Here is a 14,469-nt window from a genome sequence, read left to right as displayed (position 1 = left end):
TCGACGAAGTCAACTGATTACTAAGATGTTGTCGAACCAGTTGAACTGCATCACTTAGAAATATTCACAATTGTAACAAATTCTAGCAAATTTCATGTGGCTTATATATATATTTTTAATTTAGTTTATTATGCAAATCCATCTTTTATATCTAAAAAATCCATTTCTATAAATAAATATTGATAATTTTTTTTTGGATTTCAAATGTATAACAAACATTTATAAACAAGACATACCAAAAAAGAGTATGGCAAACATATATATAAACTAGTTACATTGAAAATATATAGTATGATGTTTTTATATTTTACACTCTAAATTCTTATTCATAAAAAAAACTCTAAATTCCTACTTTTATATTCATAAGAAAAAACTCTAAATTCCTACTTATATATTCATTAATACTATCCGCTGTATGAATTTCTCCTGGGGATAGAGGTTGTGTCCATCAATTCCCTTGCCACCTCTTCTTAACAATGTGACAATGTCTTACATTAACATCTAATAATAAATTATATATTGTTTTTGTCAAACCACTAATTTTAAAATACTTTCATAAAAGTGAAGTGATATAGCAAACTAATAAATTTTTATTAGATATTAGTGTATAACTTTTACACTTTAAGGGCATATCATTTGTATTTATAATCAAAATTTTAAATAAATAACATAATTAATTACAAAAGTAATATTAGATTTGTGCTTGAAATTAGAATAAATAAACATTTTTCTGTTAAAAGATAAAACAAAGTTCAGAACCTTACCAGTCATTTTTGAGACAACTCTGGATACTCTTCCTTGACAAACATTACAACCCATATTCGCTGCTATCACCACAACCTGAAACTGCTTAAAAAACATTACACAATATAAAGAATTGAACTTGACACAATTTCAATTATCAAAATTGTGATATATCATATTAACTCGTATTAAAAACTTTAGTTTCACTAGTTCCAAGAAAAAAAAATAAAGGGAGAATAAAACACGAGAAACATTATGTTTCATATTAACTATTATTAAGCACATAAAATATTAAATAATCAAATGTCAAATGAGAGATATTGAGATTTGGATTAAAACTATATACATAGAGATTGAGTTGAAGAGAATATAGTGTTAGTAAAACTTACCGAGGGTAGTGTCAAGTTCTTCAAATATAAAAGAGAACGGTTATCATCATTTTCATTTGTAGAGGCCATAGCTCATATGATTGTCTACCCTCGTTTTTAAACTTGTTGTATTAGGAATTGATCTAGTTTGATTATGTCATGTTTGGATAAACAATTTTCAAATGGGTCTACTTTGAATTATTCATCGAAATTGCTAGCAAAGGTTGGCATAACAAATACTTTGCCTAGCATTTAAATAAATTTAAAAATAAGAGATTGTCCTCCCTGCAGATTTGACACGTTTAGGCTACTACTAAATTCAACCAGTAGACTTTTAGGTTTGATATTACCCGGTCTTATAACGAATAAACGTGTTAATTTTATGGTTTTAAATTATGTAGTGTAGATGTATTTTTTTTCTTCTTGTTGTAATCGCTTTGTGATAGATGTATCTAAGTTTAAACCAAATAGAACTAATGGAAGTATTAAAATACTAGTTATATGTGATATAAGCAATAAAAGACTAGAATGGATAATGTTATATTTTGTTTACCAATGTGTTTCCAAATCATTATAAATAAACATATCCATAGAAAAGAAAGTAACATTGAACAAATCAAAAGTGTAAACTTGTAGAATTTGACATGTACGAAATGCCTAGAGCCTTCAATGTAAATCCCGAAAATGGGCTAAGCGAAGAAAATGAACGAATTACATGACAATATTGTTTTTTTGGTCAAACAAAATATTTCTTGAAATGAGCTTTTTTCTTTCTTAATCTTGTCTTAATTAAATTAAAAATGAGGTCAACTTATTTTCCTAGAACCATAAAAAACTCACGAAAAAGAGTAAAGAAAAGTTTAAATTGTGTAGAAAAAATCATGTGAGACAATAAATAAAAGAAAACTTTGAGACAGTTTCATTTTTAATAATTTTATCCATCTTATAAATCTCTTATATGTGATATTCAACATAAAAAAATCGACTCATTTTTTTTTTTCACTTTAATTTATTTTCTTTCTATCCATATACTATATATAAAATCCACTTATTCCTTTTCACTTTCTTTACTTTTTCATCATTTCAATGCGTTTTCTCTTCGCATCCAACCAGAAACCAATTTAGATGTTGTCATTAATTTAATTGATACTTATGGAGCAGCTTGCTAACCATTTATTCCTGAAACATGTACTTCTCAAGTTATTTTACCCATTTTCGTTATTAATTTCTCTTCATAGAGCAAAGGGGAAAGTTATTATGTATGTCAACAACAAGGCTTTTGAATATCGACAAAGTAGCTGCATTCAGATATTCTTGTCAAACTGAACAGTTTCATTATTCTAATAAAAGATTATTTCTTTCATATACATGGCAATGATTAAAACTTTGTTCAGTATACAATTCACCTGGTACAAGCTTAATAAACTCCAAACCAAACATAAAATCTAAAAAATTGAAGATAAGCTCTTTATTTTCATTAGGTAAAGCATTTGGTTTTGACCACATTACAGGACAAGGACTTAAATCACAGCTACGAGTGTCAAGCGGATTCATCCAGCAATCAAACCACTCTGTATTTCACAATATTCTTAATGAGGTAGAGGAGGGTTGGGAGAAAACGCTAGCGCAAATTTCTCGAGAATGTAGCCAGCATGAATCCCATATGAGGAAGGAAAAGTCCTGGGAGATCACGAAGTGCAGAACCCTTAATCATCTCCTGTAAAATCATAGAATATACTCTTTCATTAAACACAGTAATGAATACAAAGAAATCAATCCATTAAAATGTATTACTTAATCAATTAATATATATTACATATGAATAATAAGACTCAAATCTTGAGCTTTGAGAATAATTAACTATCACCATTTCTCAGTAAAACTTGTATTTTAAAAACGGTGTACCAAAGTGGCACAAAGAAACTTTCTTCTGTGAAAACTGGAAAGTTGCTAAAAATCCTTCATTAAAATACCTAGTATTTTAAACAATAATCTGTAATATTAAGTGGCAGTAGTCTAAAATAAAATTCTACCAAAACACTGTATCACAATCAAACATTTAAACTCACAGAACGGAATCTTCTACAGATAATTATCAGAGGGTACCAAATTTTCATAACCAATTGGCCTACACGGGGTTACTGCATATTGTGACAATCTTAGTACTAAGAACATGCAAGGGCTGAGTAATTATGCACCTTATAATCACATAATTAAACACAGGAGGACTATAGTCAGATGTTAATGGCACATTTAAACCAGAAAAAACATACTGTATATTAAACATTTCACTAGAGTTCCAACAACATATATAACAACATAACCTAATAAGTTTTGGTTCAGAATTTCAGATAACTGCCAAGCACAAACATGGAAGAAATAATAATCACAACCAACGGAAATCAATTCAGTAATAGCCAATAATAGATAAGAAATAACTTCATGAAAGAAAACAAAACCACTTTGTTTAATTAGTTTACATATCCTTCCTTAATTACACAAGACCATTAAATCAAAATTTACATATCTTCTAAGTTCTAATACAGTTTCAAAATTTCAATCACATCAAAATTCAGAAGTTACTGTGAAATAATTTCTTTTTGTCTTAATCCTCTAGTTCACAAAGAAACGGACCCTAATATTCCAGGGTTTGGCCGACACTTTAGTAAAGTCTGGCCACAGACTAATCTAGTCAGAATTTGAATTTGGTTTCTCTCTAACTATTCGTCATTAATTGTAGCTTATTACCGCCAGCTATGAAAGACTTGACAAAAAGCAAACTGAAATCAAAAGCAAAAAAAAATCAATTTCACCTGTAGTATCTGTCGCCGCCATAAAAATCTCCACGACTTGGCTGCTTCTGGTGTCTCAATGCCCTCTCTCTTTCCTTTTCTCTCTTCTCCCTTTTCAACCTTTCTTCCCTCAACTCTTCCAACGTCTTCTTCCTTTTCTCACCCTTCCTATCACTATTTTCACCATTAACATCATCACCAACAGCATCATCATCATTCAATTTCTGCTTTTGAAGATACCAAGGCAACTTAACCCCTTTCCCTGCAACACCATAACCTAACCTATATTTCTCATCTTCAGGACCCACAACACGAACGGAATCTCCATGCTCTTTCTTCAATTTCTTATTCTTCTTCAATTCCTCTCTTTCATCACCACTCTTTCTCTCAGGCACTCGAATCGGATCGAAAATCTTAATTCCTTCAAAGAGGTTAATGTGACCTGAGTCACCGGCTTCTGCTTCGGGAACGGTCTCAGGTTCGGCTTTAGGTTCGGGTTCGGATTCGGATTCACGAGGCTGAATAGTGGGTGCTATACCTCGAGCGACACGAAGGCGTTCGAGACGGAACTCAGTATCGCGCCTTCGCGATTGTTCGCGTTTAAGTTGTTCCTCTTTTGCGGCTTGTTCTTCGTCGCGACGGACTTTCTCTCTGTTATCGAAATTGTAAACGTTCCAACGCTTTTGAGGGAGGATGTTCAAACCGCCATGTCCACCCATTTTTAATTACTTCGCGGTTCACGACCGAAAACGGGAAGAAATTGCAAAATTCAAAGGATGAAGGATATTACGAATTTTGATTTCGGAGATGCTGAATTGAAGAAACGGACGAATTTGTGGTATTCTGTTGTTTATAAGTGAATACTCTGCTAACCCTAACTGGAAGAAGGAACAAGACGATGGCGATTGCCTCTGAGAATGAGAACACGCAGCGTCAAATCGTCATTACGCATCCGTTGTAGACGTCTATATTTTTACTTTAATAATTTTTCTTGGCTTAATTAAATATTATTGTTTTTCTTTGCTCTTTAATAATTATTCTTGGTTAAATATTTTTTTAACTTTTTTTTTATCTTTGCTCTTTTATTTAAGTTCTTTTAAATTGTTTTCTGAGTTTAATTGTTCTAAGTTGCAACAGTTTTAGGTGTTACTTGATTTACGTGTATCTCTTTAGAATTAATAATGATAAAATTAAATATATTTAATAATTTAATAGTAATTAATTGATAATATAAAAAACAATTTACAGTAGTTTATTTTTAATTAAAATGAGTTCTTGAAACAATATAAACAAAAGCGGCGTGGTTAAGGTTGATGTATATAGTTTAAATTTAATTGTTGTAGATAGTATTTTCAATAAAAACGAATTTTGCAATAATTAAAATAAAATAATAAAGAGTAAAAACAAAACAAAAATATTTATAAAACAAAAATTAAACAAAAAAATATAAATATTAAATTAAATAAATAAATATTTACAACAATCAACTATATATATATTTATAATTAATTGTTATTTGACTAATATTTAATTTTAGTTATCAACTTTAATAAGTGCACTTGTCAAGATATCAGTTTGATGAACATGATCAGAGATAAAATATGAATAACGTATTTATTTCATGTCTGAATTTAGTGTTTGATACATTAATATGATATAATAAGTTAATTTAGAATTTTATTGTATCATATTTCTCTAGTTAAAATATTAATAATTTATTTATTTATTTGCTTTTATCACAAGAGTAGTTTTACCTTTTTATATAGTTCAATAAATTAGTACTCAAAATTATAAAAATATAAAATTAATTGAAATTGTAAAATAAATATAATTTGTTTACAAAGATATTTTTGTCATTTACATATAATATATATCATATCTTTATTTATATTCTAACAAATAAAATATAATTATTTAATTACTCATAATTTTGTTTTTAATTTTTTTTAATTATTTATTTAGTAGTATCAGTTAACGGTTTTAAATATAAAATTAATTTATTATTTATTTAATATTTTAGTATTTTGTTGTTGATTTATAATATTTAAATCTAATAAATTAATTAAAAAAAATTAATATATAATTGTTCACAATGATAATTTTTTTTATTTAAATATAATATATATTATTTTAATAAGATGTATACATAACAAAATAAAATGTTATCATATATATATTAAATACAAATATTTATTTTATCACCATATGATAATCTTATCATATCCTTATATTATATCATGATTGTATCTGACTGTATCATATCGTATGCATTCAAACGGACCGTAAAAATATAAATATAATTTTGAAATTGATGCATTCAACTATTTTAAATTTGAAATTTTAATAATTTTTTAAATAAAACATCACTTTTATTTCTTTTTAATTACTTAACAAATGCCTTAATCCAAACATAGTCTCAAGACATTTGTTAGCAAGACCATTTTAATCCACAAATTTACTCCCGATTTTTCCCTCGGCTATTTTAATCCTCTCGTTTTCAAAATTGTTTTGACATTTTTGAATTTCATTTCCTAAAGGTTTCTAATTCGTAATTCTATTTTGTTCTTGAACTAATCATGTTTGATGCTTAGCTACTTCAACCTTATTTGCCTTTGATTAATTAAATTTTCCAACCTCTAGGTCGACATTGAATTGTTTCCTTTCATCATATTCTTCGTCAGAGCAATGAGTGTGCAAATTGACTTACTAAACATGTTGCCTCTTTTGATGGTGTTCTCAAGTCTTAGACCTTTTGCCCCCTAGCTGCATCACACTCTCTCTTGGTGTTGTTCGCTTAAGATATTGTTTTGCTTTTTTGTTTGTTCGTTTCCTTTTCTCCTTGATCAAAAAATATAATACAATGAATATGCCTTGGGTTATGACACTTTTTTCCTCACAAATAAGAGACTAAATGTTCATTGATGTAAAATATATACACATTCATGACAAAAGCATGGTAACAAATCACAATGATAAAAAGAACACATCCAAAGTATGCCAAAAACCCAAGTGAAACTTCAAATGTGATAATTTAGCTCCTAGTTCTAGGCTTTGAATAATTTTAACCAACCTCAACAAGATCTACATGTTTGAGTACAATGGAGAAGAAGCTCGACCTCTCTCAACAATATCTATAATTTCACCATGCCTCGTCTAAAATTTCCACCAGTCAAGTCTCAAAAAACGGGGAACTGAGCAAGGTATTCACCCCATTATCCATTGATTCCGTTTGAAGAGCAATTTTAAAATGTCGATCAAAACTCAGGACCAAAGTGGTTCAACCATCAAAAAATGAAATCACTAAGTTGCGTACGTTTGCCTTTGTGGCCATTGCTTTTTACAATATATGCACTTCCCTCTGCATCTGCATTCAAACAATTCATCCTGTGCCTGTATCAAGGCAGATTTTTATTTTATTTGAGTGGAACACAGAAAACTAAAATAATGAGGGGTTCAAAATGTATGACAGATAAAGACAAGGTGAAACCTAGCCCTCTAATGCCGTTAGCATGGAATTTAATGAGCAAAGAACATGAAATAAAACTATGCCGTATCACCATTTTCCATAGAAATATTTGAAAGAAAAAACAAAATAAAAACAAGGCGATAATTTTGTAATTATTCATGTGGAAAAAATCTCAAGCCAAGCAGATTCTACATAATTAACAAAAAACACAAGCATAATTCTATGATCTAATGAAAAAGTTACAAATTAAAAAATGAAAAGTTATTTTATGATGAAAATTGCCATCACGTTAAAACAAATTTTTGGGGTGGCAATTATAATTTGACTTATTATATAAAAATAGGAAATGGTAGCATTACTCGGTTAAATATCCCTAGACATGTAACCAAACACAGTCACTGTAAATATTCTGGCATCGTACAGCCCAGACATTTAAAATTACAGGACATTTAAGATACCAACGAACTAAACACCTCCTGTTTAGAAGTAGAGACAATACTTACCACGTGAAGTGATCTTCACAGCATATAGAACCCAATATAATTGAAAACCCGGCTCCTTTCCTTCATATGACAAGCAAATAACATATCTGTATTAATCTAATAAGAAAAGAAGGGGGGCAAAAGTTGACATCACATAAAACAAAAACACTAAAGAGTAGATAACAAAGTTAAATATCGATCAACTGATATTATGATCTTATTAAACCAAAAGTCTTAAGACTCGGTCTTTGTAGTCCAAACGAAAATTTGAATAAAAAGGGGGAACCTTGTGCTATAGGGCTCCCACCTTAGCAGGGTCCAATAGGGTTTGACCCATTCCTGATCTATATTGTCACAGCCTTATCTTGCATTTGCAAGAGGCTGATTCCACGACTCGAACACGTGACCTTCAATCCCACGATAACAACTCCAATTGTTGAGCTATGACGTCCCTCGACCTTAGATGTTCTTCAAGAAGCATAGGAAATAAAAGGAAAAAATGGCACTATTCCAAACTTCACATGCATGACAGGGCATTATGATTCAATGCAGAAATACACTTTATACAACCACATTGTTTGAAAGTAAATCGATGAGGCAATGATATGAGAAATTGAAGATAGTTACCATGTTGCAGTATACATGTCATAGAACTTTTCAAAGGCTTTATCAAAGCAATAGTGACAAACCAAGAGATCCTTGATGTCAGTGACCTTGCAAGTTGACTTGCAGCATTTAACCTATAACAACACAAATTGACATGAACTGATGAGCTGTAGGATGAAATAAGGTTGTCAATCAAAGATCTGTCACAGTAAAAATGTATATGCAAACATCTTATAGCAACACAGGTTGACATGAGTTCATAAGCTGTAGGATGGGGAAACAAGTTTGTCATTCAAATATGTGTTACACATAACACCCCTATATGCATACATCAACCTGCTTGGGTGGTATCTCTTGTGTAATATGGTTTATGGGGAATATCTCTGTTCCTCTCTCATAGAAAAGTACAGGTGGTCGAGTAATAGATCTAAGATACGCTCCGATACCATCTTAAAAGTTGAGCTTCAAAAGCTAGTTCAAAAAATGAGGATTGCCCAAGCCGTATAACTTATAAGCATTAATTTGGAGAGAGAGAGAGAGAGATTAATTTAAAATGTGTAGGCAAGTATCTGCAAAGACTAGAAAAAATACAAGGAAAAAGAAGACAACAATAACAACTGCCATTGACCCATGCTGTAAAAGGCTTGACAAGGTTATATGTTGGTTGTCAAGTGTCAACGGCTTAACACAGTCCTTCTTTTTCTCTGGACTTGTCATTGTGATCAGCTATGCTATGCACATAGGCAGAATTTTGGTATACAACATGAAGCTGGGAGTAAGAATCTGAAAGGGGAGTTATGACTTCCATTAATGAGAAAGTAAAAAAGATTGTTGAGTCTCATTTTAAGTGGCTTGGACATGTGAGGAGAATACTAGAAACGTCGGTAAGGAGGGTTGATGAAATGGAAGATAGTCCGATAGCTAGAGACGAAGTGAGAGCAAGACAAAATCATAGGCCATACGATTAAGAGAAATTTGGAAGTAAATGGTTAATCTTTGGCACAAAGACATCATTGGACTTCTTGACATCAATTGATCCATGTAGCCAATCTCATCTCGTGGGAAAAAACTTGATTATTGTTGTTTTTGTAGTATATTTGTAGATAAAATCTTTCACGGTCAAGATTAATACAATATTTAACTTCAAATATGTTAGATAATGTTAAAATGCATTCATATTTATATAATAAATAAAGTGAAACTTTAGCTGTTATTCAATCAAAGCTTTTAAATGAGAGAACTCACCAGACGTTTTAGCTTGTGTGAGTAATATTTTTGATGGGAAGGGTGTGTTCTTATATGATCATCCAAGTGACCTGCCCTGGAATATAGGAATATTAGAATTCATTGGAATGCAAAAACACAGTAAAAATGTCACCTGTGGGAGGTCAAAAAGATCACGGAAGACTGCATAGTAATTTTTACATCTATGATTGCATCCATGCATTACTTTTGTGCTTTAGTTTATGTTCCACAATTACAAATTAGCACCAACAAAGACACCAACTACAAGCACATAAATAATTTGACAGCCAAAGCTGCTTATTATGTCATTCAAAAGTGCAGAACTGTTTCAGCATGGGAATTAAAAATATCTTTTATTTATTGTTGCATAGCATCAACAGCCGGCATTCTTACAAAGATGGTAATCTAAGCTTGATTATAATCATACGTTGATAGTTTCCAGATTCCCCGCCGAAAAATTATTCAAGGTAATATACTTGAAAAAAGAGGGTGTGTACAGAAATTCATAGATGCTGCTTTACATTGTCACTTGAAGTAATTCTGAGACGCATATCCAGAGTATAAATTTTAAGCTTACCCATCACAAAGAACAACACTACAATCGATGCATGTTGCCAAATTCGATGAGCTGCGGCATGCGTTACAGTTTGAAGCCAACAAGTCTTTACCAAACTCCTTGCATCTGCCCAAAAAAGTCAACCAAATCTGTTGAGTTTGCTTCATTTCCAAGGTAATATTCACATCAGAGCAGATAAATGTTGACCCACTTAAAAAGTATAATCATTCAACAAAATATTCTCTTCCGAGAATTTAATAAAGAACATTCAAAGCATAAAAATATATATAAAACAGTAGAATAAACAACACGAGTTAGAATATCAACTGAATGAGAAGAAAGACTGGATGAAAAGAGAAAAGGTAAAAAATACTGCAGAAATTTTTTAGTAAACCAAGAGTGATATAGTATTTGGCTTGGTATCAAGCTAGAGAATGATAAAATAAAAAGAGAGCTTCTTCTTCAATCCCCCAAATACACTTCAGAAGTATACATCCGGAAACACAATTTTTTTGCCCTCCAGATATGTACTTCCGGACAGAAACACAGTATTTTAGAAACATATGGGGGGATAAAAGAAACTCTCTAATAAAACTAGAGCACGAGGAACATAGAATTGCCAAGATAAGAAAGAAGTAAAGAGAAACTTTCAAACCTTCTATAAAGTCCAAGAAGATCCTTTGGAATGGAACTAGATCTATTACTTCCTCCCACTGTGGTCTAGATTGTAAAAAATAAAGTAATAATCATTATGAAATAAAAAATAAATAAAAAAGGTAAACTTTTATGCAGAAATAGCATTGATGACAAACCTCACTGCAACCCTTTACTAGACAATCTTCAGCTAGGTGCCCAGGTCTTTGACATTTCCAACTACAATAAAATAAAAACCCATAACCATAGACCAAAGCAGAAAGGGGGGAAGTATACTTTCACAAGTGCATGGCTCTAGAACATGTGCAGGAATTCACCAAAAATCACAGTTTCAGATTATCTCGACACTCACAATGCTCACTCTCACATTTTCCAAAGTCTGTCTAGAAATAAGGATATATTCAAGAAACATATAACCAAAATTGTCAGTATTTGATTATATGCACCCATATTGTATTCTGTAGCTCTATCAGTTAGTATGCAGAAAATAACATACTAAACTATTTTCTTTATTTCACTATCAAACCATTTGAAAAACTAGAGAGAAGTGTCAAAATTCTATAAGCACAAACAGGTGTTTGATGGAGAAACATACCATTCATAAGTAGAAAGACTAGATCTCTTTTTTGACCAGCGATGTCGATTATAATCCCAGGTATCATCACTAAAGACAGGAACCGGTAACAGCGGTAAGGAATCACTAATGCCAGATGAGGAGAAATTTTTAGCTTGGTCATGGGAGGATCCCTATAAGCATTATGAATGAAGAAGATGATATTTACTGTTTAGGACTTAGAATGGCAGGAACTTCTAGACAAAAAAACTTACAGAAAATTACCTCATTGAGTTTAAGAATTTCCAAAAGTTCATTTTTGCACTCCATGCTACAGACATCATCATCTGTCTACAAAAGCCAGAAAATATAATACACAACGCAAAACTTGTAAAGCAGAAGTTGAAGTGAATATTTATATTGTATGACTAACCTCATTGCATATATATTCGCCATATCTTCCACATATAAGACAAACAGGCTCTCCAGATACAGGAAATCGCTGCTCATTTCTACTTTTGATTCCATTAAATTCTATTTTGTGACCTAAAGAAAGCATTCAACTCCATGAGACAAGAAATTTTGCTTAATAAATCGAAAAACGGAAACAGGAAATAAAATAAAAAATTCAAAAGGTGCAAAAGCAGAAGTTTAAACTTGCAGATTTGGAAACAGACCAGAGTTTGGAAGAGTATGAGTTTCTTCGCACTCTGAAGAAGCACTTTCATCACCTAAATGTGCATAAATATGATTGTGTAAATTATTAGACACATATACAGATTATCAACTAATAGTATATTTTCATTAAAAATTTCTTAGACAGGAAGCATCTGTGTATCAGCTAATGAAACTATTCATTATCCCAGGAAAAACTAACAGGCATGTTTTCTTCCCAAAAACTAAAAATAACTCAGAAGTATCAAAGCAAATAACAATGAGATAGTAACAATAATATTACTAAGAGAATGAAGAATATCAGTTCCAAGCTTCATATGCATATATAGAAGACTTGAACCATTTTATTCATCAAATAGCTTTTCTTCGGGTTGAATTTTTTATCATCAAACTAACTTTTGGATTGAAGGTTCTCATTAGTCATTAGTCAAATCAATCCCATGGCTTTCTATATAATAATGTCAATTGTTAGATTATATAATTGTGAATTTCATGTTTATCTTTATCCACGATAATATAAAAATTGTTTAAAAAACGTAAAACATTGGCATTACTGAACTAAAGTTAGAGAGAAAATTTCACAAAACTCACTTGCATAGTCCACCAAGGAGATAGCAGAATTAGGGTTTCCCTGGCACAGAAAAAGCAAAACATGAAAAAGAATGACATAAGAGCAAGCTTAAAAAATAAGATAACACAATCCAATTTCTAGCAACTGAAATTACCAATACATCTTCAGTCAATTCAACTCGCTCACTATTCTTAGACGAATCAACTTCTTTCCTGATCAACAACAACTTATTTTCAATTTCGAATACACAAAAAGCAACAAACAAAAAAAGGCGTCGAAGATTGCAGATTGCATAGACATTGATTTTACCTTCTCTTTTGAATGTAATCGCGGTGGGACATAGAGGAAGGGACATCTTCAACGTCATCCTTAAGGTGATTGTGACGGGACTTCTGTGGCTGGGAATGGCGGCGACGTTTGAGGGAGGCGGTGGGAGCGGGATGCGATTGGTCGTCGGAAGTAACGTTGCCGGTGACGATGTTATAAGCTGAAGATTAGGAAATTGATGAGAGAGAGAGAGAGATGGAATGAGGAGAGAGATTGGAAACAAACCTTGGAGGTTCTGAAGAACGGAAGAGAGACTGAAGTGTTTATTGTATGTGATCGACGGGTTCTTGTAGAAATTTGATCGAGTTCCCATTTCGCATCAAAATTCCAAAATGCTCCAACAAATTGGCGAAGAAAGGAAATTCTCCGGGAAAAAACTCGCGGCACCTTGGTATGTTAATGTTAGTATGGAGGAAAGTGATTGGGAACAATTTTTGTTTACCTAAAATGCATTTTTGGCGCAAAGTTTCACGATCCGATTATTTGGGCCCTTCTATTTTGAAAATAACAAAATTAGTCTCTTAGCTTTATCATTTTTCAACACTGTTAGATCTTTATTGGTTTTAACCGACTTAATATTTTCCTTGTAAACTTATTTTTTTAAACTTTCTGCGTATACATTAAATTTAATTATAAAAAATATATATTGTCATGCAGATGTTATCCGGCCGGAAAATTTAGTCAACATAACTTAAATTTTATCATTAGATTTCTTATTTTTATGTAAAAAAAATGAGTAAATTATCTTTTTTTTCTTTCTATAATTAAGTAGAACATTGTCATTTTAGTAATTGATTCATTTAAAAATTCAAAGCAGTTTTTGATTTATTCAAACATTTATCACTTTAATTTTGAACGTTAATTTTATATTATCTTTGTTAACTGGATGACATGTATATGTATATAGTTGTATGATGTGTTATTTTTTTATGTATATCTAATTAGATAGAGACTAAAATAACAACAAATTCAAAATTATATTAAAAAAACTCTTTTATGTGAAAAAAAAAAAACTTCAATAATATGTTTCAAACTCATAAGATCTTCTCAGCCATTTCTTTATTTATTTAAAAAAACAATATTCATTATGTTATTCTCTATTATTTGTTGCCACATGCACTACGTATATGATATTTCCCCAAATATATAGCACAACATTGAGACACAAACGAAAAATTAATCTAGATTCACTAAAAAGAAATCACAAATTTTTCCTAGCCACAAAAAAATCAATCTTTTCAAGATTTCTCCTTTGTGGTAGTGGGTAGTTTGGTTTCTAAGATTTTAAATTTCCAATTATAACTGTTTTTCTCTTTTATTCTCTTTTATAGTTGAGACTCTTCCTTTTTTTTCCTGTCCTCTCAAACTCGTATGGATTTTACAACTTCAGATAGTGGGATACTTAAATTGAAAGACAACAAAAAGGGAAA

The 14,469-nt window shown here is 31.1% G+C and overlaps 3 protein-coding genes across 9 annotated transcripts in view; all 3 read right to left on the bottom strand.

Moving 5' to 3' along the window:
- LOC101500647 (copper transport protein CCH) overlaps window positions 1-1,389 on the bottom strand; it is a 7,046-nt gene extending 5,657 nt beyond the window's left edge. Inside the window, exons 1-2 of one of the 7 annotated variants that reach the window (XM_027331360.2) lie at window positions 1,134-1,389; window positions 765-840 (exon numbers count right to left, since the gene is read on the bottom strand). In XM_027331360.2, the coding sequence (XP_027187161.1) occupies window positions 765-840; window positions 1,134-1,202 (145 nt within the window). In that variant the 5' untranslated portion in view covers window positions 1,203-1,389. Of the gene's footprint in view, window positions 1-764; window positions 847-1,133 lie in introns of all 7 variants that reach the window. The other 6 variants (XM_027331361.2, XM_004516791.4, XM_073363710.1 and 3 more) reach the window with 6 other exon arrangements.
- Window positions 1,390-2,423: 1,034 nt separating this feature from the next.
- LOC101493092 (uncharacterized) lies at window positions 2,424-4,861 on the bottom strand. Its single transcript, XM_004516767.4, has 2 exons — window positions 3,926-4,861; window positions 2,424-2,829 (listed from the first exon to the last, which is right to left on the bottom strand). The coding sequence occupies exons 1-2, from the start codon at window positions 4,621-4,623 to the stop codon at window positions 2,823-2,825; spliced, it is 705 nt and encodes a 234-aa protein (XP_004516824.1). The 5' UTR covers window positions 4,624-4,861; the 3' UTR covers window positions 2,424-2,822.
- A 1,910-nt stretch (window positions 4,862-6,771) lies between these two features.
- On the bottom strand, window positions 6,772-13,558 carry LOC101493421 (uncharacterized). Its single transcript, XM_004516768.4, has 15 exons — window positions 13,265-13,558; window positions 13,022-13,199; window positions 12,867-12,924; window positions 12,733-12,772; window positions 12,144-12,197; window positions 11,900-12,012; window positions 11,752-11,817; window positions 11,509-11,660; window positions 11,072-11,132; window positions 10,915-10,979; window positions 10,281-10,385; window positions 9,704-9,779; window positions 8,480-8,592; window positions 7,874-7,933; window positions 6,772-7,294 (listed from the first exon to the last, which is right to left on the bottom strand). The coding sequence occupies exons 1-15, from the start codon at window positions 13,350-13,352 to the stop codon at window positions 7,189-7,191; spliced, it is 1,335 nt and encodes a 444-aa protein (XP_004516825.1). The 5' UTR covers window positions 13,353-13,558; the 3' UTR covers window positions 6,772-7,188.
- Between the last annotated feature and the right edge of the window lie 911 nt (window positions 13,559-14,469).

This window comes from Cicer arietinum, chromosome 7 (genome assembly GCF_000331145.2).
Source record: "Cicer arietinum cultivar CDC Frontier isolate Library 1 chromosome 7, Cicar.CDCFrontier_v2.0, whole genome shotgun sequence".
NCBI lineage: Eukaryota > Viridiplantae > Streptophyta > Magnoliopsida > Fabales > Fabaceae > Cicer > Cicer arietinum.
Note: the sequence above shows the minus strand (reverse complement) of the source record. Positions and strands in the feature narration are given on the sequence as shown.